Source organism: Lonchura striata, chromosome 1, assembly GCF_046129695.1.
Source record: "Lonchura striata isolate bLonStr1 chromosome 1, bLonStr1.mat, whole genome shotgun sequence".
Lineage (NCBI taxonomy): Eukaryota > Metazoa > Chordata > Aves > Passeriformes > Estrildidae > Lonchura > Lonchura striata.
In genome coordinates this window covers 33,269,616-33,296,524 of record NC_134603.1, presented here as the reverse complement: position 1 = coordinate 33,296,524, position 26,909 = coordinate 33,269,616, and the positions used below count along the sequence as shown (strand labels likewise).

Below are 26,909 nucleotides of genomic sequence, written 5' to 3'. Positions count from 1 at the left end.
ATAACAACTGAGAGGCTGCAGCTGTTTCATTTTAAGATGATTTTAATCTCCATTACCATAGAAAGCAACATGCTTTTCAGCGACAATGGTTACCAGGACAGATGTACCATCTTCATCAGTAATGATAAATCACTGAAAGACCTACTCAGCTGCAGCATTGCTGTGAATGATCTGAGTCAATTAGTTGAAGCTCCTACACCAAAATCTAGGAGTCTCTGTGCAGCATCACTTTCAAACACTCAGATCTATGGAATTGTTCCATGAAGTGACTGAAGCAGTGCAGCCCAGGCTCTTTCCATCTTTGCTTGTCTGCTTAGGGACACAGGGGAAAGTTAAGGCAAGCCAGCTCAAGGTGGGAAGTACTGCACATAAATTACAGCATGCTAATCCCTTCCACAGATGCTCTCATTTAGGTGTAAAATGGTTTAAGGTTATTGAAGTTCCATGCCACTGGGATTTATTTACATTTCCTGTAGGAGGCTGTGGTTTGATGTTACAAAATGGACAACAGTGATACCAGCTTAAGAGAAATTTCCCCAGTTACAAAAGGAACAACAAAAATCCCCAAAAGAACCAAAGCAAAATATGGTCCGAAGTTTTTTTAACTGATTTTGCAAACAGATTAGTTCACCAAACTTATTCACAATGAAGTCACACAAATAGCATGCCAGAAGCTTTCCTTTTCTTTCTGATAAAGTTTGTTCTAGAAAAATTGAGGTTTTATGTCCATGTTTTACTGTTAGCAATTAAGGATAGTCCAATTGTAATCAATTTTGTTCAGTTCTGCCCTACTAACTAGCACAGTAATTGCAAAAGTGATTTCAAATAACTGTCTTAATTAGCTAAATATGTACATGCATAGTTAAGGCAGAAACATGAGAATGTCTATTCAAAATTTTCCTTCATCATCCTGTACTTCTGCAAATCCTTTAAGTATTTGCACAGTTGCCAGGAAGCCTAACACAGAATTAGTGAATAATATTAAGTCAGTGAATTCTCTCTGGTTTCTGAGGTACAATCCAAGAAGAATAAAGCTCATCTCACTGAGATTGGTGCATTTGGTCAGTAGGTACCCTGGTCAGGTAACAGAAAATACCTGGGATTACAAGTGTCTGAAAGCAATGTTCTAGCTCTGAGGCCTATCTGGAGATAGGAAAGTTAGGACCAGAAAGGGAAGACTTGGAGCCAGAGTGTAAATGAATGTGCACAAAGTGGAAGGAAAGAGTGAGACCAGTTTTGAGTTGTAGTACTTAAAATCCCCCTAGGAGCTCCAGGAAATGGGCCAGGATTTGGCAATCTTAGGAATTAGACCTAGAAGTGATCTCCTGACATGAAGATGGACTGAAGCTTCTTTGTGCAGTAGGAAAAACCTCAGTAACTCTACAAAAATGCAGCAGGAACTATTGAGTGGTACTGCCCAACCAAGTAAGAGACAATAATCTTTATTCTGCACTTTTCTGTGGTTGGACACACTGGATAGATACTGGCAGATCTGCTGTGGAGGTACCTGGGACAATTCAGAAATATTAATCTCCATTTCTAATGAATAAGTCAATGCAATTCCAGTGTCCTTTAAAGTGTTTGAAACTCTTTAAAAATTTACATTCACTAAACCTATTGTCTATTTAGGATTACATCAACATTAGTCAGTAGCATTCTTTGAACAATAAACTAGAGTCCAGCTCCCTGGCAAAACTCACCTTGATCTGTATTATCATTTAGGCCGCACCTGAAAACCTCATTAATTCAAATAAGCAATAGAAACTGAAATAAAATTCCATTCATGCTTAATTCTCCAGTGTGGTTTTGAAAAATCTTTCTTCTTTAGCCAGTCTTATGTTACATGCTGGATGGTCTTTGCTTTGACCACCTCATAAAAAAAGGCTCATAAATACTTTCATGTGTTATTTAAACTAGCGGTACTCCCTGAGGCACCATGCTTTTATTTTTAAAAATCCTTTGTGTATTCCTAAAGCATTTCTAAACCAGTAGCAGAGGTAAATGTGTATTTTAACCCAGGCAAGCCATGTTCTGTCAATATCAGAACACAAATTTTCTTACTCCATGCTGATAAGAATAAAACATTTTTAGCAACTTCCACTTGATTTATGTGCTTCCCTCCTAAAAGTCAGCAATTTCTGATTATGAGTGTAAATAGCTGATTTTTTTTTTTTTTTTTTACTAGATGCTTTCCAGAATAGAAAATGAGTTCCTAGTATGCTATAAGCAACACACTGGGAGGATCTCCCTTTCTGCTTGGGAATTCTTTGAAAGGAGGAAGGAGCATCTGGGATGGGTGAGACCTTGGCTGGAGAAGAGTGTCAGTAGTACAGGTGTGGGGGCAGTGACTGTCGGCATGTGGAGCAGCTTTTGTTTTCCCTAATTGACAACTATGGATAGCAGTGGAATTAAGTTCTACTGCAAGCAACAAAAAAAAATACAGCAATACCGGTGGAATATCACATTTAAAAAATCAAATGTAAAGTAGAATTTAAACCAAAAATATTAGAAATTACACAGGCAAAATAGGCATCAGGCAATTGAATAAACCCAAATATTCTAGAAAAGCTAGACTAATTCTTTCACATTCCAGTTTTGCTCTCAATTTGTCTTTCAACAGGCAAGGAAAACCCCCAAAAAAGTCTTTTTGGCTCACAGCCTGGGCATATTCTTCTTGGCAATTTATAACCTGTGAGCTTCTTTGCATTGTCCTAAATTAGTACAGGAATGACATCATCCTGAGTGAGACAGGTATTTTCACCCCAACCTCCTTCAATGACCCAGGCTGTAGTGCCCAATCAAAAATACTGACAATAAAACCAAGAGAGAGATGATTTCTAGATATTTTCCTTAAATTCTGCTGTTGTGCTGGTGCATTGGGTTTACATGGCAGGTAGAGGAGGGGGCTACAGGAGTGCCTCCTATGAGAAGCTGCCAGAAGGTTCCCTGATATCTGGCAGAATCAATGCAAAATGGTTCCAGAATGGATGTGTTGCTAGCTTGAGTAACAAATTTAAGAAGAAAAAAAAGTTATTGGGCAGATGTAATTGTGCTCAGGGAAGAAAAGAGTGAGAATATGTGAGAGAAACAGCTCTGCAGATACCAAGGTCAGTGCAGAAGGAGGAGCAGGAGGTGCTCCAGGCACCGGAGCTGGGATTCCTCTGCAGCCTGTGGTGAAGACCATGGTGAAGCAGCTCTGGCCCTGCAGCCCATGGAGATCCATGGGGGATCAGATATTCACCTGAAGCCCACACTAGAGCAGCTGGATGCTCAAAAGAAGGCTGTGATGCCTTGGATGGCCCACACTGGAACAGGCTCCTGGCAGTGACTTGCAAACCTTTGGAGAGAGGAACCAGTGGAGAAAATTTCCTGGTAGGACTTGTGACCCTGTGGAGGACCCACACTTTAGTAACCTGTTCTTTATGGACTGCATCCTGTGGGAAAAGACAGGATTGAACAGTTCATGGAGACCTGTTGCCTGTGGGATGGACTCATGCTGGAGAAGTTCATGAAGAACTGTCTCCTCTGGGAGGGACCCCACTCTGGAGCAGGGGAAGAACTCTTATCCCTGAGCAGCAGCAGCAGAAACAATGTGTGATGAACTGACCGTGACCCCTGCTCCCCATCTTGAGAAGGCAAAGCCCAGGAAGAATTCTGATTGGTAATAAATTCAATTAATATCCACAGGTTGTGCCTGTTTTGTCCATTATGGCAATTAGTGAGTGATCTTTCCTTGTCCTTAACTCATGAATAATTTGTAATATTTTCTCTCTCCTGTTGTGGAGAGGAGTGATAGACCATGTTTGATGGGCATCTGGCATCCAGCTGGGATCAACCTGCCACAGCTGGAATCTCCTTGGACATATGAAGATCAGCTGGTACAAGGAATAAACTTTTTGTTCATGGAGTTCATGTCAGTGCCTGTCAGGTCTTTAAAGGTTCACATTTCTTTATTGGATTAATTCCTATTTTGAGATTTTCAGGAGAACCTGCCAAGCACTAATTCTTGCTGAGATGCATCACTAAGACTCATTTACCACTTTAGAAGCAGCCGACCTGCTAGATACCATATTTTAGAACAAATATCACAGAAAAGTGTTCACATACCCTTTTTAACAGATGTTTAATCAAATGCTCATATTGTCAAGACTTCCTTTCATTTATCCTCACAGTTTTTAAAAAAACAGACATTGAGGAAAACAAAATAAACTCTCCTGATCCTTGTCCAGACATCTCAATTACTGGGTAGCCTATCAGGCTTAAAAAAGGGGTGAAGAAAAAGAGGTTTATGAAGAGCTGAGAATTCAATTTAATCTGGGAAGGAGAAAAGTGGCATTAGAACTGGTCTAATAACACTGGATTTGAAGCAGCTTTTTCTTTAAAACTGTTTCTTCCTCCCTCCCCCACACTCAGATCATTCCCTTCAGACAAAAGCAAACCTTTCATAACACCTTTACCATTCCGTTGGCACAGCAGATCTAGGATTCAATTCCAGTTCAGATGTGAAAGGCTGCTGGACAGTAACTATCTGTTACACACCTTGACAGTAGCCAACATGGGAGCCATGGACAGGAGCAGAAGTGGACATAGGAGTAGGAAGTTTTGTAGGAAGTAGAAGTAGAAGTTTGTAGGAAGTTTTCTCCTCCAGACATGTTACCAAATTCAAGAGGTTCCTCCTTCCCTGCAGAGCCACCAGCCTTGAATTTAGAGGTATGGGAGAACAGGACATGTCATCTCCATATATTTTTGTGGTCACTAAGGATGACCATTTTCCCTATCTCTCATTGCATCCCATGCATCATTTGGAAAGGCAGAGTTAAGTCACAGTGGTACCCTCTAAAAGGACACAGAAATTAATCAGGAGAAGGATAAGTGGGACTGTCTTTAAAACACCAAGTCTGTTTGACCCACTGGGATCTGTGGGAAAGAAAAAAATAAGACAATTAAAATAGAAGTAATACTACAAACAGTACTACAAATACCACAAAATGAAAATGTACATACAATAAAGTATGGACAGCACCGAAGCCATTTGACCTTTTTGTGTGTTGGAGAAATACAAATTACAACACATCTGTAATCTTTCCATTGTCTCAACACTGGTCTAATGTTTTTCTTACTAAGAGGTAAAAGACATCAGATACAGTAAATCACTTACCTCACATGACATAGGGAAATCAGAGGGTACAGTCTGGCTGTCCTAGATATTGGAGTTGTACTTGCACTCTTTCCAATAAATTGCTGTTGACCCACAAAACACCAGCTCAAACTGGAAAAAGTATTTCCATGAGGTGCATTGGAGGACAACAGTTGACAAGAAGAAGGACTTTTTCCTGCTGCTATATACACCCCTTACTTTCCTAGGCAGCACCCAGGGGATGCACATGCTGTACAATTCTGCATGGGGTTCAGTATTTTAGCTCTGGTGCTGCCTGGGCTCAGCTGTCCCTGCAAGAGCAGCAGAGGTGTAAGTGAAGATCCCCAGTTCAGAGGAGGGTCATACATGGCTGTGCTGCCATCACATAAGCTTGGCTGCTCCTGCCGTGGAGCACTGCTTGCTCTTCTTTCCAGGGGATTGGTTAACCCCTAGACAAATTATGACAAGATATTTCAGCTAACATGCACTCTGAAATGAACCACAGATGCTGGCATGGCATGCAACGTGCTCTCTAAGCCAAAGAACATCTCCTAGCCTGGCTGATCCTTTCTCCCAGACTGTTGCCTGTCTTTTAATTTCTGAGAGACAAGTAATGATTTTCCCATCAGTTACATTATTCAACCTGCTTTTTAGCCTAGCCTGGCCTGGCCTTTTATTTTTAAAGATCCAGAATGGTTTTTATACACCATGCATCCTAAAATACTCTTAAATGAAGGAATAGTAGAATGTTTGCAGACTGATGCAGACAGCATTTGACAAACTTAAATGCTGTGGCAAAGTAGCAGACCCCACAAGTTAGGTTTGTGGGCAGAGGATTTTACCATTACCCTATCTGTTTTTTGGGTCTTTGGTGTTTTACATCTGTCCTGATTAGTGTTACTAAAGCATGGTTCTTTTAGATTTACTGTCTGTGCTACAGACCTGAAAATCTGCGGAGTTCAGGCAGAAATGATCATCAGTGCTGGTGGATAAATAAAACAACACAGTTGCACAGATTCAACTGTTGGCTGTGTTGCTTCAAATCATAGAAGTGTCTTTCATTCCTATTTTGTTTTCCTTCCTCTTTGACGCAAAGAAAACTACAAACCACAGTAGATTTATAAGAATATATAAGGATATCAGAGTTGTTTAGTTTGACAGCTATGGCCCCATAGTTAATTTTTTTAATAGGCTATGTCACTAACATCACAGTTAATATATGTTTTGGAGAATTGATGATTAATTTTATTTGTAAACTCAATGCAGTTGTTTCTTCCTGGCATTGTATCTGTAGACAGGCTTAAATTTTGCATGCTGTTGTTAAGAAGTGCTGTAATGAGTTTGAAACAAAACCTTTCTTCTATCTATAAATATAAATACATGGTAATCTGTTTATTTTATGCAGGCTATCTTTTGGAATCACTGAACATGAAGACAAAACAGAAAATTCTCCTTCAAGTGAAGATATAAAATGAATGAGTCATAAGGACCTGACATGTGACTCAGTGACTTGATTCAAATTTAATTAATAGAAATCCAACCTGTGTAAAAGAGATAATATGCCATGACAACATGACATAGCTCTGCTATTGCATGTTCTTGCAGCATTACTACAGGAACTGTGAACACAGGGAATTACTGTTATATAATATCAAAAGCCCACGGTCAATGGAGTTAAGGCATGGACTCTGCAGATACATGAAGTAGGGCTGCCTTTGGAACAGCCTGAGCCCAGCTGTGGCAGACCAGGCCCTGCATACCTGGTCTGAGGCTGCTAATGAGCAGGATGGGCACAGAACCATCTGCTGATGCTCTGGTGCTCCATTCATGGTGTCACCTGACTGATATGACAGAAAAGCACGTGATGGGTGGCTAAAATACTAATTTCTGCATAAACATGGAATTAAAACAGAGCGTCTGATGATGGATGGGCAGAACACATGGCGGTACTGGGTGCATTTGGGAACTCCACATATCCACACTGATCCTGACCACAATTAATGCTGGAAGTGAAATCCAAGTGGCAGGGAAAGAAGCACACAGTTTAGAGCTCTGAGGAACACTTGTTACATGCGTTTCAACATGTTCATGTGCCAGTTCTGATGCCTAGAGAGGCTACCTGGAACCAAGGCTAGACAGAGCTAGAAGAATAAAGTAGGTATTTATTAAAAAGCCTTCAAAGGATACACCTTGGGCAGTACAAGAGCCCGGCCAGGTTCTGCCCAAGATGAGCCCGAGATGAATGACCAGTCATGGGTTTTCACACTTTTATAGGTTTTGGTCCATTTACATATTGGGGTTAAGAGTCCAACAGCATCAGGTTATGAAGTCCCATCCTTCCAGATTGTTCTCCTCAATTCACTGTTTATACTTTTGGGCCCAAAGCTGCAACGGTGTCCTTGGTTCTCAGGCTGGAAAAGGATGGTTTGTCTAACTCGACTGTGAAGAGAACTTGCTAACACTTTACATGAAGTTCAGAGTCAGACTCTAAAGCAGTACAGAATCTGAAAAATATTAAAGCTAAAACTTAAGGCATCAGTTTTGCCACAAGAATATGGCATCTTTCTTAGCTTTTCTCTCTTAGTTACCCTCTTGCAGATTAAAAGTAATATCATCTGGTTATTTAGGTGGATTAGTAAATCTAAAGGTCAGAATCCAAATCTCAGTCTCTCTACCAAATTGTTGAAATAATGGGATTTAACCTCAGACTGCAGCTGTCCCTCATTTTGATTCAAAGTATGTTTGAAGGGGGTCTACTTTCCATTTCTATTTAGAAAGGGGTTGATTAAATTATTTTTTTCCATTTATAAGAGCCAAAATTATACTTTAGACTTCTGAATGAACAGAATGTCAACTCACAAGTCTAAGGAAGTGTAATTAACAGACTGATTTGAAGGCAGCATTCTTAGCTCATATTCAGATTCATGTTACACAATGATGCATTTACAATGGTCTATTCTTCTTTTACATAACAATTAGGTCATAATTTCAAATAAGATTTTTATTTCTACAAAATTGCTGGCAATTAGTTTGTCATCTGGATAGTAAAACCATCTGTCCAGAATTATTCCCACCAGGAAACTGAGGGTTTAGAAATCCCATGTACTTCCACACTTTAGAATGATACCACAAATATTCACCAGAAAGCCACTGTCTAAGAATTAAACCAAGTGCCTTGTGGAACAGACTTCTTTTGCCAGCATGTTTTCAAAATTACTAGAATGGTTTTAGAAACTTGACCAGAGACAACATAACCATTCAAAATCCTGCCAGTAACCTACAAAAGGTTTGAACATCAGTCTATATTTGGTACAGATGAAAGAGTAATTAGAAGGCTGTGGAAAATATTAGTATCCAAACTGTAACTTCTTCTCCACATTTCAGGTGCAGTACTCTCCATCTCAGAAGAGAAGGAAATGCATTACATACTCTTATGGAAGTGTCAAATGTCTCAGATGTCAACATTTGAAACTTTGGAATATCATGGAATATGGAGGAGGGCATTGCATGGATTAAGAAAAAGTTTAAATGGCAAGAATAAGGTCATAAAAGATCAGTCCTTCACAGACAAATATGGGAGAAAATATGTTAAAAAAATAAGAAAAGAAAGGAAAAAAAAAGCGAAGCATGAGATCAGTATCTTCTCTCATCACCCAGTGTCCCAGCTCAGGACTTGGACTGCTCAGCAGGAAGGAGGATAAACACCAAACCACATTTCCAAGCAAAACATGATTCAAGAACTAAATAAAAGTCTCTAGTCAAAGCTCTGGCTTCAAGCTGCCATAGTACTCATCACGTTTGCCATGCTTTTATTCCTAGTGGAAAAAAAATGGAGCAAATATTAAACAAAAAGTCCAGTAAGCTTTAGGGGTGTACTACAGCTACAGATCTACACAGTCGCCCATAATTGAAACCAATGGGCAACCCAATGCCTAGATTTTTTAATAGACAGTTTCTCTTCAGGTTTTGATGGAAATGTAGTCTTTGACTTCAAGGAATTTCAATTCTTCTTATCTGTAAGAAAGAAAATCACAAAAAAAATGAGCACAGATATTGAATTTCTCAGCTGCCATTTAACACACACCTGTTACCTGTGTTAAGCAAGAACAGCCAAAAGTAACAAGGGCACCTTCACTCCCAAGAGGTACTAACATTGCCTCTGTTACCTTCTTGACACACCCATCACCTCTTTTGGTTCTTCTGCATGGAAATGCCCAAGGACAATCAGCAGAATCTTCACATCTGCTGGTTCACACAGCTACTGGACCAATGGAAAGAGGAATCAGGCGGCATAAGAGCAAGTATTTGAGAAATTCTGGACAAAAAGCTTACAGAACAGTGGATTACACCTAGACTATAGAAATATCAAAAAGAATGCTAATATTCACAAAAGCTGAGCTTCCCCACCACATAACTGTTGTTTAAAAGGGATATTTCAACCTTCCTAATTTTATTTTGCTGAGTTTTCCTTGTCTTCTAGAGAACTAAGCATATAGTTCAGGGTTGTTTTTTTGTTCCAACTCCCCTTAAAAACTTTCTGTCTTAAAACAAAAGGGCTCCAGGAAAGCTCTTATTAGGTATAAATCTGTATAGTTTAAATTGAATTTCAAACTCTCATTTTATAAGAAGGTATCAGGAGCCATCTGAGAGGATTTACCTGCTGTGTAGTGGAAATATTACTGGGCAGACCCTCTGTGACCCCAGATTAGTGACAAATACCAAATGGCATGTAAGTAGACCTCTAATATCTATGATACAGATGCTCTACAGAATTTTAAGTGAGTCACATATAAATAATGACTGCACAGATAGATTTAGGAGCTGGAACGTGAATTTAATGCAAAGTTAATAATCCCTTCTGGAATTATAGCATTTCTTGAGGTAAAGGGGAATGTAATGGTTTTGTTTCTCTTCAGTTGCTTGTCTTGGTACTGAGAACTGCACTTGTTTACTCTGGAGAGGTGTTTTGCTGGTTTTGGCTGGAATAGAGTTAATTTTCTTCACAGTAGCTTGTGTGAGACTGTGATTTGGATTTAGGCTGAAAACAGTGTTGGCAATTCAGGGATGGTTTATTTATTGCTAAGCAGTGCTTGCACAGAGTCGAGGCCTTTTCTGCGCCTCACTCCACCCCACTTTGCCAGTGAGCAGCTGGGGGTACTCAAGGAGTTGGGAAGGGACACTGCTGGGACAGCTGACCACAACTGACCAAAGGGATATTTCATACCATATGGCATCATGCTCAGCATATGAAGATGGGGAATTAAGGAGGCAGAGGGGGGATATTTGGAGTGATGGTGTTTTCTCAAGTGACCATTATGTGTGATGGAGCCCTGCTTCCAGCTGGGATGGCTGGACACCTGCCTGTCCATGAAATCATTAATTAATACCTTGTTCTTCTTTGCTTGTGTGCACAGCCTTGGCTTTAGCTATCAAACTGTCATCTCAACCAATGAGTTTCCTCACTTTCCCTCTTCCAAGTCTCTCCTTCATTCAAATGTGAGGGGAATGAGTGAGTGGCTGTATGGGACTTAGTGACCTGCTGGACTGAAACCACAAGAGGAAGGAAAACAGGTAATCAGTCCATCCAGTGGATTTTTCTGAGGAGAGCTAAGGATTTGGTAGTGTGAGCACATGCCTCAGAGACAGGAGCCCTGATTTATGTGCCAGTCCCCAGGACTTTCTGTACTTTGCATTAAGCAGCTACAGAGAAGCAAAGTGTTTTTGCTCTGCAAACATCATCCTTGTGTGCTTCACTGAGAGCCTGCACACTTGCACTTCTCTTTTCTTCTGCTCCCACGGAACTCCTCTGGCTCTCTGAGAACATTAACAGCGTGCAGCCTCCTACATAGCTCTGGAGAGAGTTGAAAACAGACTTGGACTAAAGTCACCTGTATCCTGTGCAAGTGGTCACTAATCACTAAGCTTCTGCAGAGGGTGAACAGCGAGTGCTGCACAGGACACGGACAGCTCCTGCCATGTTCCTCAGCATGGGAAGCCTCCTGTCCCGCACAGGAAAGGATTCCAGACGTCACTTAGGGGGCAAGAAGTGGTGCCCAAGCTCCTGGTAAGGGCAGGATTTTGTACACAGTTCTGGTGCCACTAGCTGGCTTCAACAGCTCCTCACTGTGGCTTCCAGTTCTCTCCATGGAGAACATGCATGATCAGTGCAAGCGCTGGATGTCCTGCAGGTGGCCCGCCACAGTGGCACTTAGCTTCACTGAGCCTGAGTCCTAACAACTCCTGGATTATTCTGTAGCAGAGCTAAGAAATTAATTTGCCTTCCCAAACATAATTTTCTCCATTCTGGACAACTCAGCATTCTTCCTCACTCCTTGCTTTGCATTATTTTCTCCCAGATTTATTAGCCTACATTTCTCAAATCAATTTATGTTTTGTCTTTTTATTTCTAACCACTTTACACCTTCTCTGCACTATACCATCTATCACTACAGTCTCAGCTATTAAATTAATGCACTATCTAGATCTCACTTCACTTCCATGTCAAATCTGACATGACTTGGCAATGAATAAAATGAAGCAGACTGGAGCTTCCTTTGCAAATTATTCGACTCCCACTTTAGAAAACAATTCACCTGTGCATAAGAATGGAAACAGCATAGTGTCAAAGGCCAGCCCTTCAGGAAGCAGCAGAGAGCAGTCCATGCAAAACATCTCTAAGTGAGGGTAAGAAACAAAACCCAAGCCACAAATCCCTCTTCCCAGCCGAAAAACTGCCAGTGCTGGAGAAGTGATGGGAAGGGCAGATCACTAATAGCATACTTGTACCTACGTCTGACTTCCACGTCAGCTGGCAACATCATGTGGCTTCCATGAGAGCTGGCATATCTGTATTTAACTTTAGATAAATCCAAATATTTTATTTTTCTTCTGCTGCTATTCTATTACCATTAGCAGGAAACAAACAGCCACTTAAAAACCAGAAATGGCAGTATAGAATATTAGTAAAAAACACAACCAAAAAAATTTCCCTGGTGTATCAGAACTGGTGGAAGTTTATTTATACTCACACAAACTTGAAATACTGACAGTTACAAAGGTGGACGATTTGAGTAGTCAAATGTAAGAACTTTATTTATCTTTCATGACTGTGCTGGAGAACAAGAGTAAGGGGTACATTGCAAACCATTTGCATAAAGTTGCTTAGGCAACAGGTTAAGTGATACAACATTTTAATTTTGCTGTCATAACAAAGCTCGACAACAAATATATCTATATTTGTGTATCTAGCTATATATCTATATGTATGTGTATGTATGTGTGTATATATGTGCACATATACAGTACAGAGGAGCTCACCCAGTTAATAGGCTGTGGAGGGAATTCAAGACATGTACTCCAGAGATTTCCATCTTTGCTGTGTCCTTTCTTGCACATGAAGGTGCATGACAGCTGTATAGAGGTAATGGGGACAGGGCAAGAGCTTCAGGAGGAGCCAGAAGAGGGATGGCAACCAGCCCTGCCCCCACTGATTTACACCATCCTCCCCCGAGGTCCAGATGGAATTATGTGCTGCTGCCCACTGTGCTATGGCCAGCCTGCCATCCACACCATGAAGCTGGTGGGATAGGGTAGCCAAGAGACTGTGGCACCTCTCACTGGTCCCTTGCCCCATCAAATTCTTGAGCATAATCCTGAGCAGCTGCTGGGCACCCATCTAGGAGTACTGGGTGCTCCAGTCAGCGACCCTTTCTGGTTACCTGCAGACCCTCTTTGCAGTTGCAGCCTTGTAACCCTCACACCTCTTCTCTATGTTTTTTTCCAGCCTGGGAGATGACTGTTTCCCATGGATTTTCCCATTTCCTTCTAGCCCTTTGCCTGCACAAGCCAGCTGGACAGTTTTGGTAGAGCCAGTCCTTGGCTAAACAGAGAATGGCAAAAGTGGCAGCTGTGCAGCCTTACCATTGACAAAGAACAGGAAGACTGGGATAGGCCTGTGCTTCTTCCTTGGCATATGACACAAAGAAATGTGTCTCTTGATATCTATCCTCTCCTCACGTTGCAGGGCAGAATTCAACACTGAGAGAAGCAGAAAACTGAAGGAAAAGGCAGGAAGAATTTCTAACAATATTTTATTGGCTTGCATTGCAAGCAGTTTTGAGACAAAGGTACCACTCAGTAAGGATGGATTCCAGTCATGAGAGACATAAATAATAATAATTACTATTTTTAATTTCACTTTCTTGGCACTACCTCAAAGTTACATGTGTGTTATTCTTAGAATAAAAACCATTACAGCTGAACATTTTTATCAGTGAGCATCTAAGAAATGGAAACTTCAAGCAGTACTGACATATTTCAAAAAGTGGACCCCAATGTGCTGCCTATATGATTTCCTTCACTCTATAGGACTCCTTGCTTTCTTACAATATTTTGATTTAAGAAGGGTTTTCACATGATGCTCCTTAAATTATTATATTTTTTTTGAAAATTTAGGTGCTCAGAAAGAAAGACACTGACTTCAGGGGGCATTTAAATGTTTACTTCATCAGACTAATTTCCAGCATCATTGGTCTCTAAGCATGCACCTTCCATGGTGGTGCCAAGTATGTAGAAGCAGATCCTTGGTTTTGCTTCCATTTGTTAGGTCTCACTAGACCAGAAAGTGAGAGTAAGGAATAACCTGCTGGCAGCCAAGGCTCTCACTGATGGGCAGAGAAGCAAAGAGGGATCTTCACCAGACCATGTGTGTACAGCAAAACTATAAAACTGCTATAAAATGGTGGTCACTGGCATGCTTCCTAATTTAAAGGGCAGCACTGCTCTGTGCTTAGTAAAGTTAAATGCCAGTCCTGAATTCCCAGATGTTCAGGCCTGTTAAACCTCAGAGGATGGGACTTGTAGCCCTGAGTGAGATGTCTGAATGGGAGACTCATCCATTCAGCACGTGGATTGCTTTGGATGATAGAGGCACCATGAAGTTCAGGCATTTGCTGTGAGTCACTTAGAGACATTTCCAGGACACCAAGGCCTTATTCTGCACTGATCTTCTCTAGCTGCTGCTGATAAGCAAAACAACTGCTGCTCATCTAACTGAGCCTTCTGTAAACTAGTTGCAACTATTCTTTAACCTATTTAAAATCTCAGCTGGGCACCACAAGATGAATAATTTCTGTGTCTTGGGACAGCAAAGAGATGAGAGATGTCTCCTCATTCCCAACCCAGGGGGCAGACATATCACAGATTTGCATACAAGACAATTGTTTAATACGTTCACAAATCAATTTTATTAATTTAAAACAAAATTAATGAAGAAAAATTCTGTACACAATTGTGGACACAACACACTTTTTGTACAATAAGGCCCAGATAAATTTTGTTATGTTTTTCAGTCCATGAATGACTAAAAATTGAAAAGGGCCAAAGAAAAAAAACGACAACCAATCCCCCCATCACTGTCTATTTCTCTTGAAAAATGAAAAGGCTAATGATAGTCTCAATTCTAAAAACGATCCACAATGTGCTTTATGCACATATGTGAGTACTGCAAAAGTTGCAGCACTCAAACTGGGTAAAGTAAAGCACATGTGCAAGTCTTGGTAAGATAAAAACCTCTCTGTTGGTACTAAGGCAATCCACAAATATTTTATTCTAGCAGCAATGTGATTCCTCCAATAGAGAAGGGTGTTGATTTGTACCTACATTGGTGCTCTGTAGCTTTGCAGGTAGCTGTTTCATGGCTGGTGTTTTTTTTATAAAAATGAAAAAAGAAAATTAACCAACAAAGGTGAGGTTTCTTTTTAATAAGATAATTAACTGGGCCAAGGGAATTGGTACAATTCAAGCTAAAAAGTCAGACTAACAGTTTACTTAACCAAGTAGCTCAAAGCCTTCAAGATCAGAAAAGTCACAAGTCACAGACAGACATGGTCTAGGTTTGTCCTTTAAGTTAGTACAGACAAAAGCAAATTTTAACTCCTTGGTGATAATAATTTCAGCATTTCCATTGCCGGCAATGGATGTTATATCTTAGGAAAATCTGACTCCTGGTGGAAGAGGACTAAAAAGCTTAAATGTATATGAGCATTCTTGCTTAATTTCTCCAAAATATTCTCATTTCTAATTTCTAAAAATATTAGTGATGATAGATTCCTTTATTTTTGGATGAGGCAAAGGCTATTCAGTACCAAGATTCCAGTTTAAGTTACATCTTAAAATATATTTGTGTTCTTTCTCTATTTCTTCATGGAATGACTCTCCTAATTAATCTTTTAATACTCTAAAAAAGAGTTAATATGTTAACTTTAAAAGAGGAAACAAAAATACAATAAAGACCTCCTCTTCACTTGGGTTTTATCTGTATTTGCTTCAACCAGGGGGACACAGAAAATCAATCTTTTCATAATCAGAGTGGGTGAGAGAAGAAAATGGCAGAGAAACAGCTGAGAACAAAACCCAATTCCTATTGACACTTGACATCCATGCTTTTGGTCTTGACAGATTTATCTAAAAAAAAATCCATTATCTACATATTTATATCCAACACATTGATAAGGCACTGCACAAATTTGTGCACATGTGGCCTCAATCTTCACCAACAAGGCATTACTATCTTTCAATAGCATTTACCTTAACAATATGTAAAAGAATCATTCATTATTACAAATTTACACAAAAAAAAATCTTCCTGTACATGATTGTCTCAGTGATGTACCTAATAGTTTAAATTAGACATATTTTAAACTACTCTGTAATGTGCTAAAATCAAAAGTAGTTGCTGTACCATAAGGCAAAGGCTTATAATAGCCTTTAATCCTATTATACATATCCTCAGTTATATGATGTCAAAATACAGTCTGTTCATAAATAAGTAAAGATGTACAGAGTACCCTGGGTATGAGAAACCAAAACGTAAACCTTCTTTATAAGAAAATTACTCCACTGGTATTTTGTAAAATCTCAGTCTTCATTGTGCAATCAAGTTTGCTGTGTTAAAGAAATTGTGTGTGTCACATTAAAGAGGCTAAAAACTACAAAGCATTTGCAGGTCCTTTTTCTTTTCTTCACAGGTATGAACCTCTTATTTCCTTTTCTTTTCTTCTTCTTCTTTTTGTTTTTCTTCCCATTTTATTTTTCCCTTCTCTATTTCTTTTTGGTAGCAAGTATGGTAAAGATGAGTTGTTCAAACACTCGCATGGCTTGTTTTCGTTGGACTCGCAGCACCGGAGCCAACAGCTGTTCTGAAGAAAAGGACGTGCTCCTCCGTTCTCTGAAAGGGCAAGGGGTAAGACCAATTGCAGCTGTACGTCAACATGTTGAAATCACAAAGTTCTATAGTCCAATGCTGACACAAGACACAGGCATCTCATCCACGGGCAGAAGGAGGCTCTGAGGTTTGAAAGTGCTGCTAAGCTGCTACAAGTACTCCAGTTCCAAGGCGTGGTGAAGGGCCATAAGGTCAGAGTGGCTCGAGATCCTCCAGAATGGCATAGCATGCTGTGAACAGCACAGACAACATGTAAAAATAACCCCAAGCATTCTGGTATTTAGACGCACCCTTTGTCTTTCACAGGGATAAGAGAACATTTAGGGGAGAGAAAAAGAGCTCTTAAAACCTTGAGTTCTTCAGTCTGGTCTCTCTGACCCACCCCCTAAACATAAATTCTCAATAACAGCAAATCTATTTACAGTAGGAACTACAACAAACACATCAGGAGGTCATAAGGAAGGGAGGGGATACTAATCTCTTTATATGAAAAACAGATTTCAGAACATTGCAGAAGAAAATACTACTTCTGGAAGAAAAGAAACCAAATAACATACGCATGTGAGTAGTTTGAGGAAGGGAACAGAAAGAAAATAAAGAAAGTGAAAGTGTTGTTTACTATCAAAATGTGTTTTCTCCTTGTAAAAAACTTGGCAGATGAGTTAGGAACAGAAAAATGGTGATTCAGAATAACTCGTGTTATGTGTGATGTGTCACATCACTTTGAAAAGATTTTTATACCAGTGACTTGTATAACACTGGTCATTGCTAACACTGATCTTAGAGCATCTTTTCCATATGGGACATTAAAATAAATACATATTTTTTTCCTATTAGTTGTAATAAAATCTGACTGGGGCACAAATACTTTTGCAAAGAACCTGAATAAAACAAAAAACATAAATCCCAGGAAAAAGTACAGATTACCTCATTCATGAAGGGGCAAAAATCTACTTAAGAACTACCTTTTTACTTGAAACTAGGGGTTCTAATGTCAACAAGAACTTTTGCATATATTTAAAAAAAGAAAAAAGATAACCATCTGCTTTGGTCAGGAAATTATTCTATAAACCTAATGGGAAAATAGTTTCAATTCAACAGTATTCTGGAGGCTAACATGATTGTGTTCACCTTTTCACTGGGTCAGTTTGTGTCCTGGCATCTTTAGGAGGCAAACCACAAGCAATTTATTATCACATTAGCTTCTAAGTTTCCCAACCATTTTATCTATGATTTCCCAAAGAGGATTTCATAATTCTACTTCAGCAGCTCTTGAGTAAATTCCTAATTCCACTGAAATCAGAGGCAAAACTCCATCTCCTCTCCTTCTTGCATCATCTTCAGGAAATGAACCAGCAAGACCAATACGAAACAAAAATTACTAGTCATGCCATTCTCTGGATTTTGCAAAAGCTTCCATGCACCTATGTCTAACTTAGGCTGCAAGATCTTTCTGTCAGAATTTGAAATATCTGATAGGGGTACTACATCAAGCACAAAGAGTCGCAGGTGCTTGCAGCAGGTCCATGCTGTGTTTGCCAAATGACTGCTCAGGTCAGCAATGCTCAGCAGTGCTGCCTCCTTTTCGTGGGAGGTTGCAGCTTCCCTCTTCTCTCTCAAACCCCTGTCAGGTGGGACACAGCTGGTCTCCCTGACAGCCAGCCATAGCTCCCTGCTCCTCCTCTTAGTCAGCTTGGCAGCACATCTGCTTTAGCCACTGGGTCAGGGATGTGTAAACAGCACACCTATGATGTGGCTGGCAAAGACTTTGGTGGACACCTGCCTTTGCAAAGTGTCTCTGCAGAAGCCAAGAGTCAATGACATGGATGCCCTCCAAGGTCAGGTAGCAAACCAATGAATAGGGAGAATTATAGGAATAAATTCTTGGCTTCCAGCTCCCACTCCATGCAGCTCCAGCTTTATAACTGCTTCCCTAGTAACAACTTCAGCATCACAGAGCATACACACACCAGGCAGATAGAGCAGTTAAAGACTCTGATTGATTTAACAGAAGGTTTAGCTTCTGCTAAATCAAATTACAGCACCTCTTGCTAGATGCCCATGTGCAATATCGAGTATCGGATTACCCTGTTTATGGGTCAGCTGTTGATGATCAGGTTTTAAACCAAAACTGTAAGCAGCCATAATTTTCACTATATATTTCTATCTCAAATTTAGTTAAGTGTCATCTGCATTATTTATGTCTGTCTGTGAAAGGAATAAACCTGTATTTACTCCATGCAGTTACAGCAGTGAAGTGTGGAATGACAATAGTCTTACAAAAAAAAAAAAAAAAGAGGTAATAATTGTGTAATTCTCAAGATTATAATTATTTTCAGTGCTCCTTCATGTAGGTCTAAAGGCCAGATGCACAATCCCAAGAAATAAAGCATGCCAGGAACATGGTGGCTGCATGGGGCTGGAATCTGCTCTGACGTCCTGGGCATGGCTGAACGTGCCAAATTCAGATTTCTATCAGTCTGACCCTACAGTATGGCCTTCAGAGCTGTGAGGAGGCAAAACAAACCTGATACAGATCTATATATATCTGTATGTTTGTGTGTATATATAGAGACTCACACATATGTGTTCATATATCTGCATGTGTTTTCATGAGGTATGTATGCCAATTTTCACCCCATCTAAGAGAATGATTGTATGAAATTGGAACCTTTAAAGTAACAAAATTATCATGCAAAACCTTATCTATTATATCTGTATTAACATGCATTGCTGATTCACAATTATTCAGCCATGTCAAAAGTGGCAACACACCCACGAGATGGAAGTAAATTTTCTCTTGCCAAATGACTTGAGATCATTTGAGAGAGTAAGAGATCCTTTGTGTATATATATATATGTACAAAATATTGCCTTTAACGAGCCATCCCTGCCAACATTTAGCACACCCATGCCATGCAGAACACTTCTATTCTGAGCCAAGCAAGAAATGTTAATCTGGCATTTGCTACTGCAGGAGAATGGATGACAAATGCTAACCACTAATAAATAGGTGGTGAAACTGGATGCATCAGTATCTAATGGAACTCTAAGTCTACTATTTCAACATCTTCCAAGTAAATATGAAGCTTTTGTGTTTTAAAAATCATTAATTGTTTGGTAGATGATACTTAGCAATAAAACACTTATGAACTTTTAAATTATTTAATTTTGATGACATTTTGAAATTAAATGTGGTGGCAAAATTTTGGTTTTGATGTAAAAAGCATAAAAAATGAAACTACAAATTTTGTAAGCCTAATAATTAGAGTATTATTAAATAACCTAAGTTATTAAGCTATTTTATTTCTGAAATAGAAGTAATTTTATTGTCAGCATGTACCTACTAAATGTACAAAACTTCAGCTATTTTACTACACAAAATAGTGTCGCTATTAATACACATGCAAAACAAATCCAGTTTTTGATAGCAACACCAAAAGTGCAGATTATCCCCTATCCTCCTTCCCTTAAATGAATACATATTTATACAAAAAACTTACTCCTGAGATTTGTGATGGATTTGAATAGAAAACTCATCAGTTTTTGTCATCTTTCATGGTATTTTTATTGTATTCCTGCCAGATTTGCTAAGCGGCCGTCTTTACTTCCTATCCCAAACCTGACAGGCACAGTGTGACTCTGAGCTTAAAAGCAATGGCATATTGGATACCCATTTATATTCTATTTATTGCTCCACAAAGATTTATGATTTTTCCTCCAAGTCAGCATGACCATTTTGGAGACAAAGGAGAAGACCATTTGCCTAGGCTCTCCTGAATCACCTGATGTAAAATCCAGCTCCTCAGTGCAGAGGAGCCTTTGTCTCATCTCACAAATTAGAAATGCTTTGGAGAATTCTCCTAAGCAGAAAAACTCAGGAGTTGGGGTTTTCCTGTCTTATTAGTATTTCCTGAATGTATCTCCAAAGGCAAAGGCAAAAGATGAGCACAAAACAAAACCAAACACAACAAAACAAAACAAAATAACCTCCAAAACCAAAACACAGCAAACTAAAATACAATGGAGTTTCTGGCAGAAACCCCCAGGCCCTTGTACAGCTGTGTCACCGCAGTGGCACCCTGAGGCGCTGGCTCTGACACGCACTGGCACTGCTGCCAGCACCCAGAGCACCCTTTGGACTTTCACACTGGCTTCTCTCTGCCCTCCTCTCCCTCTTTTCACACACCTTTGTGTGAACCCTGGTGTTACAGCCAAGTTCACTGGTTGCTGCACTGACCCAGAAGGGTACAATCATTCCTCAATCCACACTGCAAACATCCTGAGAGTTTTAATTGTCTCATCAAATATTTTGCTGGAAGTGACAGCTAAACTAGGGTGTCAATATCATAGTTCGACTAATGCTACCAGAAATGCAACAGTGTATTATGTTTGCTTACATCAACCAAAACAGGCATTTTATGAACAAACTGTTTATCCTAAAAATGTTTCTTAATAAAGCAACGATCTTTTAAGTGGCGTTAGAAAGTTTCCATTATTGAATTTTTATACTTATGACAATAATAAAAAGATTTCAAATGTTTCTTTTATTTTCCTACTGCTGTATTGACTCAATATTTTCAATGAAGGAAGGACATACATGAAAATCTTGTTTTATGATGAAGGAATTGATAAATGATCGGTAAATTATTTTTAATAATAAACCTTAACTTTCTTACCTCCTAAGCTGGAAGTTCAACCATTTTTTTTTCTCCATTGAATGAACATAAAATAAAAAAAAAATCTCTAATTAAATAGTCTTGAAAAGACTTATTACAGTTTACATGTAAACAATGAAGTGCTATCTAAAGAAGGTTGTACTGTTTATGCTATAAATAGTGTAAAGAAACACACATGTGCTAATGGCTTCACCACAGGCCAAAGTCCTACAGAAAAGTGCTGTGCAAAGGGGTAACAGAAGACCTGTCCCTTCTCTGGAGAATAAAACAAAACCTGACATGCTGATGTGAAGCAAGGAGAGAAGGAACCAGCTACCAAAATTCAGGGGTAAGCATGACAATGGGGTACATCACAGGACACTTATGCCACTCTGGATTTATATGGTTTGGGTAGTTTTGGGGAGGCAAAGCTTCTGCTTTGTTTGTGTGCTCTCCAGAGAAGATTTCTACTCTTGCAGGATGTGAAGGAAAAAACTAAAAAGGTAAATCCTGCATTTACAGTGTGAAATGGTGATTTCTTACTTGGTGGAGTAAGAAGCAGGACAAGAAACACAGAAGCATTTTCCTAAATCAGGTTGATAGTTTATGCAGAAAGGCAGGGCTGCTGGTGTACTTATTGACTTCTCTGGCATTGCTGCAGCAGATAATTTAATCCAGAGCATCTAACATGCTTTCAACCTGAAAATTCCTTCCACCAGGAAAGAATACACACAAGTAATTGCACAAAGGAACTTTCTATACTGCTACTCCTCTTAGCAACTGGAAAGGCTTTCTCTTATGCTTTTCTGAATCATGTTTCCTGTTGAAAAAAACAGTGGAATAGATAATGTTACCAAAAGGACTACTCCTGCCATTATCATATACAACACTATTTCACTGAGCAACAGAAAAGGAACAAAGAGAAGGAATTTCTTTTCCCCCGATCTTAAATACAGCTTTTAAAATGTAATCATTTGCAGCGGGAAAACATTTCTCTGCAAAGATGAAAGGCATTTCTGAAGGAGAAAGGAGCAAACTGTTCCCGTCAGTCCGCCAAAGGGATATATGAAACTGAGACTCTGCAAAGTGCTGGGACGAGCAGGGAACCTACCCGCAAGGCTTCAGGGGCACAAAACCCAGATTTCATGAAGCAAAACCAGTCAATGGTTGTTAAAACGCCATGTGGACTAATTAGTTTCACTTCTCCAATTTAGAAAGTCACAGTGGAAAGAGATAGAAGTATCACAGAGAGTTTTGTGGTGAAAAAGCAGCTGTGTAAAAGCAATTTATCTGTGAAAGGAAACAAGAACAAAAATGCCCATTTTCCTGCTCTTTCTCTTATTATTCAAATAGCCAAGGTTATGCCTCATTCCTCCAAGCAAAGAGTGTGTATCTGCAGACTACCTTGGGTAGTTTTTCTAGCAAGACTACAGGTAAAGCCTATTATTTGTGAATGGGAAGTGTTGCTTTTTATACTGCTTAATTCACATTGAAAAAAAAAGTGATTTTTTTCACTTATTCTCAGTGGAAAGCAAAAAATAATACACAGTCAAATAGTATCCTCTGCTCAGTTATCTGAGATTATGAATGCATGCCAAGCCACAGGTTGCTGTCTGAACAAAGAATCCAAATTATGGGCACACAAGAAAACAGAAATTCCTGTATACCGACTCCAGTCCTACATGTCTTTTTAAGGTGTGACATATATGTATTTCATATAGTCAAACAGCACATTGCCTTTGATCACTAAGAATCACCATATTTTGCTTACATTCATAACATCCTATGTGGTATTTTGGGTTGCCAAGGAAAACAGAACTGTTAGTTCTTGGCACAAAAGCCAGGGCCCATTTTCTGGCCCCTTTTTGAAATGTATCAAACACACACAGTTTAATGTGTCTTTTGGAGAACAGCAGGGCAAATCATTATCTATAATCTTACTCGGCTTTCTACTAGATATAGTCAACATAGATTTTGTAAGGCAAAGATATCCAACCTAAATGTCAATGCATGCTGTCCCATGCTGAAGAAAAGACAATTTTCCAGACTCTTGAAACCAACCCCCATCAAAAGAAGGTCATTACCTTTTTTGCTCCTTGTTCTTCTTCGACGCCATCTCCTATAACGACATACACTACTTTTCTTCCAAATCTTTGAATTATTCGCTCAAAACAACTTTCCTTTCCTGAAAGAAAAAGATCCGACTATTCAAGATAGGTGGTGATGGGATGTCATCAAATAAATAACTTTTTAGCCTGGATCTCTCCAGTCCTTGAAATTCTTAAGTAGAGCTACAAGATGAGAAGAGTCTGTCCCTCAGGATGGTGTATCAAGGCCCATTGCAGCATAGACAGTATACTAGAGGTCCACACATGACCTTTATTGTCTCATTCACTAATATGACACAGGTTTTGTGGTAAATTTCACCACCAGGAGAATTATCTACCATTTGTTTATGACCAGTAGCTTGATTTCAGTAAATGAATTGAAGCTGAATTGAAATTCCAGCCTCTTCTCCAAAACCTGTGATATGGTTAATCACAGCTCCCAAAACAGTAGTACCCTGATTCAGAAGATCATGCAAAAGATTAAGATTTAAATGCCTGTAACACAATACATGGGGCATGTCCTTGATCCTGCACTGGGATCCACTCATATGGGTCATTCCTTCCCCACACACATCTAGGGAAATTATCTCAGTGCTCCAGACCTATGCACAAGTACCGCAGAAACACAGAAATGCTAAGGGTTTGGAAGGGACCCTAAAACTCATCTAGTCCCAATTCACCCTGGCATGTGCAGGGACACTCCCACTATATTAAGTTATTTAAAGTTATCCAAGGTTATCCAAGGCTATCCAGGTTATCCAGGCTATCCAAGGCCTTACCCAACCTGGTCTTGAACACTGCCAGAGTTGTGGCATACACAACCTCCCTGCGCAACCTGTTTCAGTGTCTCACCATCCTTACAGCAAAGAATTTCTTCCTAATAGCTAACCCAAATTTCCTCTCTTTCAATTTGTAGACATACTGGGAAGTTTCAGGTATGGTACTGAGAAGACAAAAGAAAGCAAAAGCCTAAAATTGAGTTTTCTCGAAGGTCCCCATTCTGAACGGACACTTTAATCAGTCCATGGGACATGCTAACCTGTTTGCCTACAGCAGTGGATGGGGAAATTGTGTTTATTAAAATAGTTATTTCCGCTAAAAAACAATAAAAGCATAAGAGAAAGTCAGCTAGAAATTAAATGAAGTCTTCTAGCCATTAAAAGCCAAACTACTTAATGATGTAATTTAACAGTAGCACTATGCATAGGAAACCTCCAACACTAAGCTGAAACAGTGTTTGAATATTACGAATCATGTTATGTTACAAAAACCTCATGGTTTCCTGTGACAGCCAGTGACAGAACACATTTTTCCAAAACCACTCTTTTATTCCATGTATGTGAAGTCACAAGTGAAGATTTCTTAAAATATGTTTTAATTAAAATATGTATTTAAAGCATTATATTTCAAAGCTAAAATGTACTATAAAGTTTTGACAGAGGGCACTGTAACTTTAATATTCAGGAAACATTTTAAATATTTTATAGGAATGCTTTCAAATTTCTCTATAAAACTCTGAACCAATTTTTGTTTTGTCTTGTTAAAAAAAAATCCCACCATTTGAGCTTGCTGTATTATAGATACTTAAGAAGACATGAAAAATGTGTTCTTGTACCCCACAATTATGAGGGAATCTGAGACAGAACAGATATATCATAATCACATTAAAAACTACAAACACCATCGCCATCTGGTCTGGGGTACTTCTACATACTCAGAATAACATCTTTTATACTGAACCAGAAAACAGAAATAAACATTTGCCTGGCTGAAGCTTATTACAGTCAGCATGAAGAAACTTAAATAATTACATTCTGCCGCAAAACATTCCTGCTTCTGGTAAATTGTTTACCAAAATTTTCTCCAGAGCCCATGAAAACAAATGAAGCCAGGGCTTACCTTTACAGAATTTCTCCTACTGCAACACTAGGGAGGCTTCAGTGTTCTGTACTTACCGCTTGTAAAAACCCTTCTCAACTACACAGCCTGACAGTTTTGAGAAATGATGAGAAAAAAGCAGCTACATTTCTTCCTAATAGAGACTGTACCATTGTTAATAGAGCTATACAAAGCTTTCTGTGCTGGATCATCATACATTTGAAAAGCACTTTCAGGATGCTTTAGCAACATTCCATGAGGATCAGGTGTTACTAATCTCTGTATTTGCTACAGTGAAAGCAAGTTAGAATTGAGTATAGGCAACAATAGTTTTCTTTTTAGACATGCAGCTTTAAATGTATCACAACATGATGAAAATAGCTCACCTATTTTAGTTGCACTGTAAATATTCTCTATGGGAAATACAACCCCTAGTCCATACAACAAGACTTTTGCCAGAGCTGGAATTAGCTGAGTAGTTGTTACAAGAATGTTCACACAGTTTGTCCTATGGAAGAGAAAATGCAAATATCCTTTTTTAACTAAACAGGAAAAAAACAAACAAAAAAAAAACCAAAAGGAGGAAAATCTTACCCCTCCCATAAGAACCCCTCAACATTATTATTACCATTTAAAAAGAACTTTTTTTTTTACCACTGTCTTGAGGAACAAGGTGTGGCATGGTCAGATCGGAATAAAAAATGAAGATAAGGTCCTCCAGTTTCAGCATTTTGCCCACACCAGACAGCCTCTTCCAGATCATCATCAGACACCCTAGGAGCTTCCTTCCTACTTTTAATACTCACCTTGAATGTATGAGGGTGAGTGCTTTCAGTGCAAGTGTTAACCAAGAATCTGTCAAAGCTTCAATTTCTGCTCTTAGTTGTAACCAAGCCTCTCTTTTTGCTGGACCAAGAAGACCTGTGGAGTAGACAAGGGCATGTCTGCACTGGTATTAAGTAGTACTCCATCATTTTCCTTTGCTTTCACCAGCTCAGACAATTTTCTGCAAGCTGCAAACTAAACAGTTCACTAAACACTCCTAAAAAGGAGAAGAAACCAGTTCTTCCCATTTCCGACCTCTAATCTGTGTTTGTTAGACTCCCCAGAGTCACTTGCCTCCAACGTTATTTTTGTAGGTGTTGTATATTTCTTTTACTCGTCTGTAGCGGAAGGCCAGTTTCCGCATCCAGTCCACTCCTCCGCGCACGCCGGTCGCCAGGCACAGGTTGGCACTGGTGGCAGCCGCGGGAAAGCCGTCTGTTCCGAAGTTGTATGTGCTAGGCAGAGATAAAAACCCCACAGATTAATAAAAGGCAACCTGTACATTGAACCACCAGCTACCCGCTTGGCTGGGTTGCAAAGAAGACAGTTAAAAGAGAGTGGGCTGCTGTGAGCATTCCAGCAGCTCATCCCTTGCCCAGGAAGGAATTTGCAAAGCAACTTGTTATCTTAATGAGTTCTCTTGTACCTTAAATCTTGACCGTTGTCATCCGAAGACACGTCATCGATGTGCACCTGGTCACACTCCTAAGGTGACAGAGAGATTTTATAGTTTTCTTGATTTTGCTAATCTTGAAAACAAAGCTACAAAAAAAAAACTATGAACAATTTAGTCATCAGGGATATTTTTAATTGTGGAAATCAGTAGATGGCAGTCTTGTTAAAACAACTATTTTACCTATTCCTTGTGCTAATTTCTTAGAATAAATGCACACCGTCATTAGCTACTACTGTTAAACCGCTTTCCAAAAACACATTTTTGTGTTTAGAAAGGAAAATGGTTAAAAACAATTATCATATGTGTTCCATAAACATTCTTGCAGCCTTTCAGGTACCTTAAAACATCATGCTGCTCAAAGCTGATTCAGTCAGTGCATAAGTGTAACTGAAACCAGACATTT

The 26,909-nt window shown here is 39.3% G+C and overlaps 1 protein-coding gene across 1 annotated transcript in view; it reads right to left on the bottom strand.

Annotated features, from left to right (window-relative positions):
• Positions 1 to 14,334: 14,334 nt before the first annotated feature.
• Positions 14,335 to 26,909, bottom strand: part of EYA1 (EYA transcriptional coactivator and phosphatase 1) — a 103,044-nt gene continuing 90,469 nt past the window's right edge. The window contains exons 14-19 of the mRNA XM_077783236.1: positions 26,477 to 26,535; positions 26,125 to 26,285; positions 25,812 to 25,926; positions 25,392 to 25,513; positions 23,104 to 23,204; positions 14,335 to 16,591 (exon numbers count right to left, since the gene is read on the bottom strand). Coding sequence (XP_077639362.1) covers positions 16,511 to 16,591; positions 23,104 to 23,204; positions 25,392 to 25,513; positions 25,812 to 25,926; positions 26,125 to 26,285; positions 26,477 to 26,535 — 639 coding nt within the window. The 3' untranslated portion in view covers positions 14,335 to 16,510. The remainder of the gene's footprint in view (positions 16,592 to 23,103; positions 23,205 to 25,391; positions 25,514 to 25,811; positions 25,927 to 26,124; positions 26,286 to 26,476; positions 26,536 to 26,909) is intronic.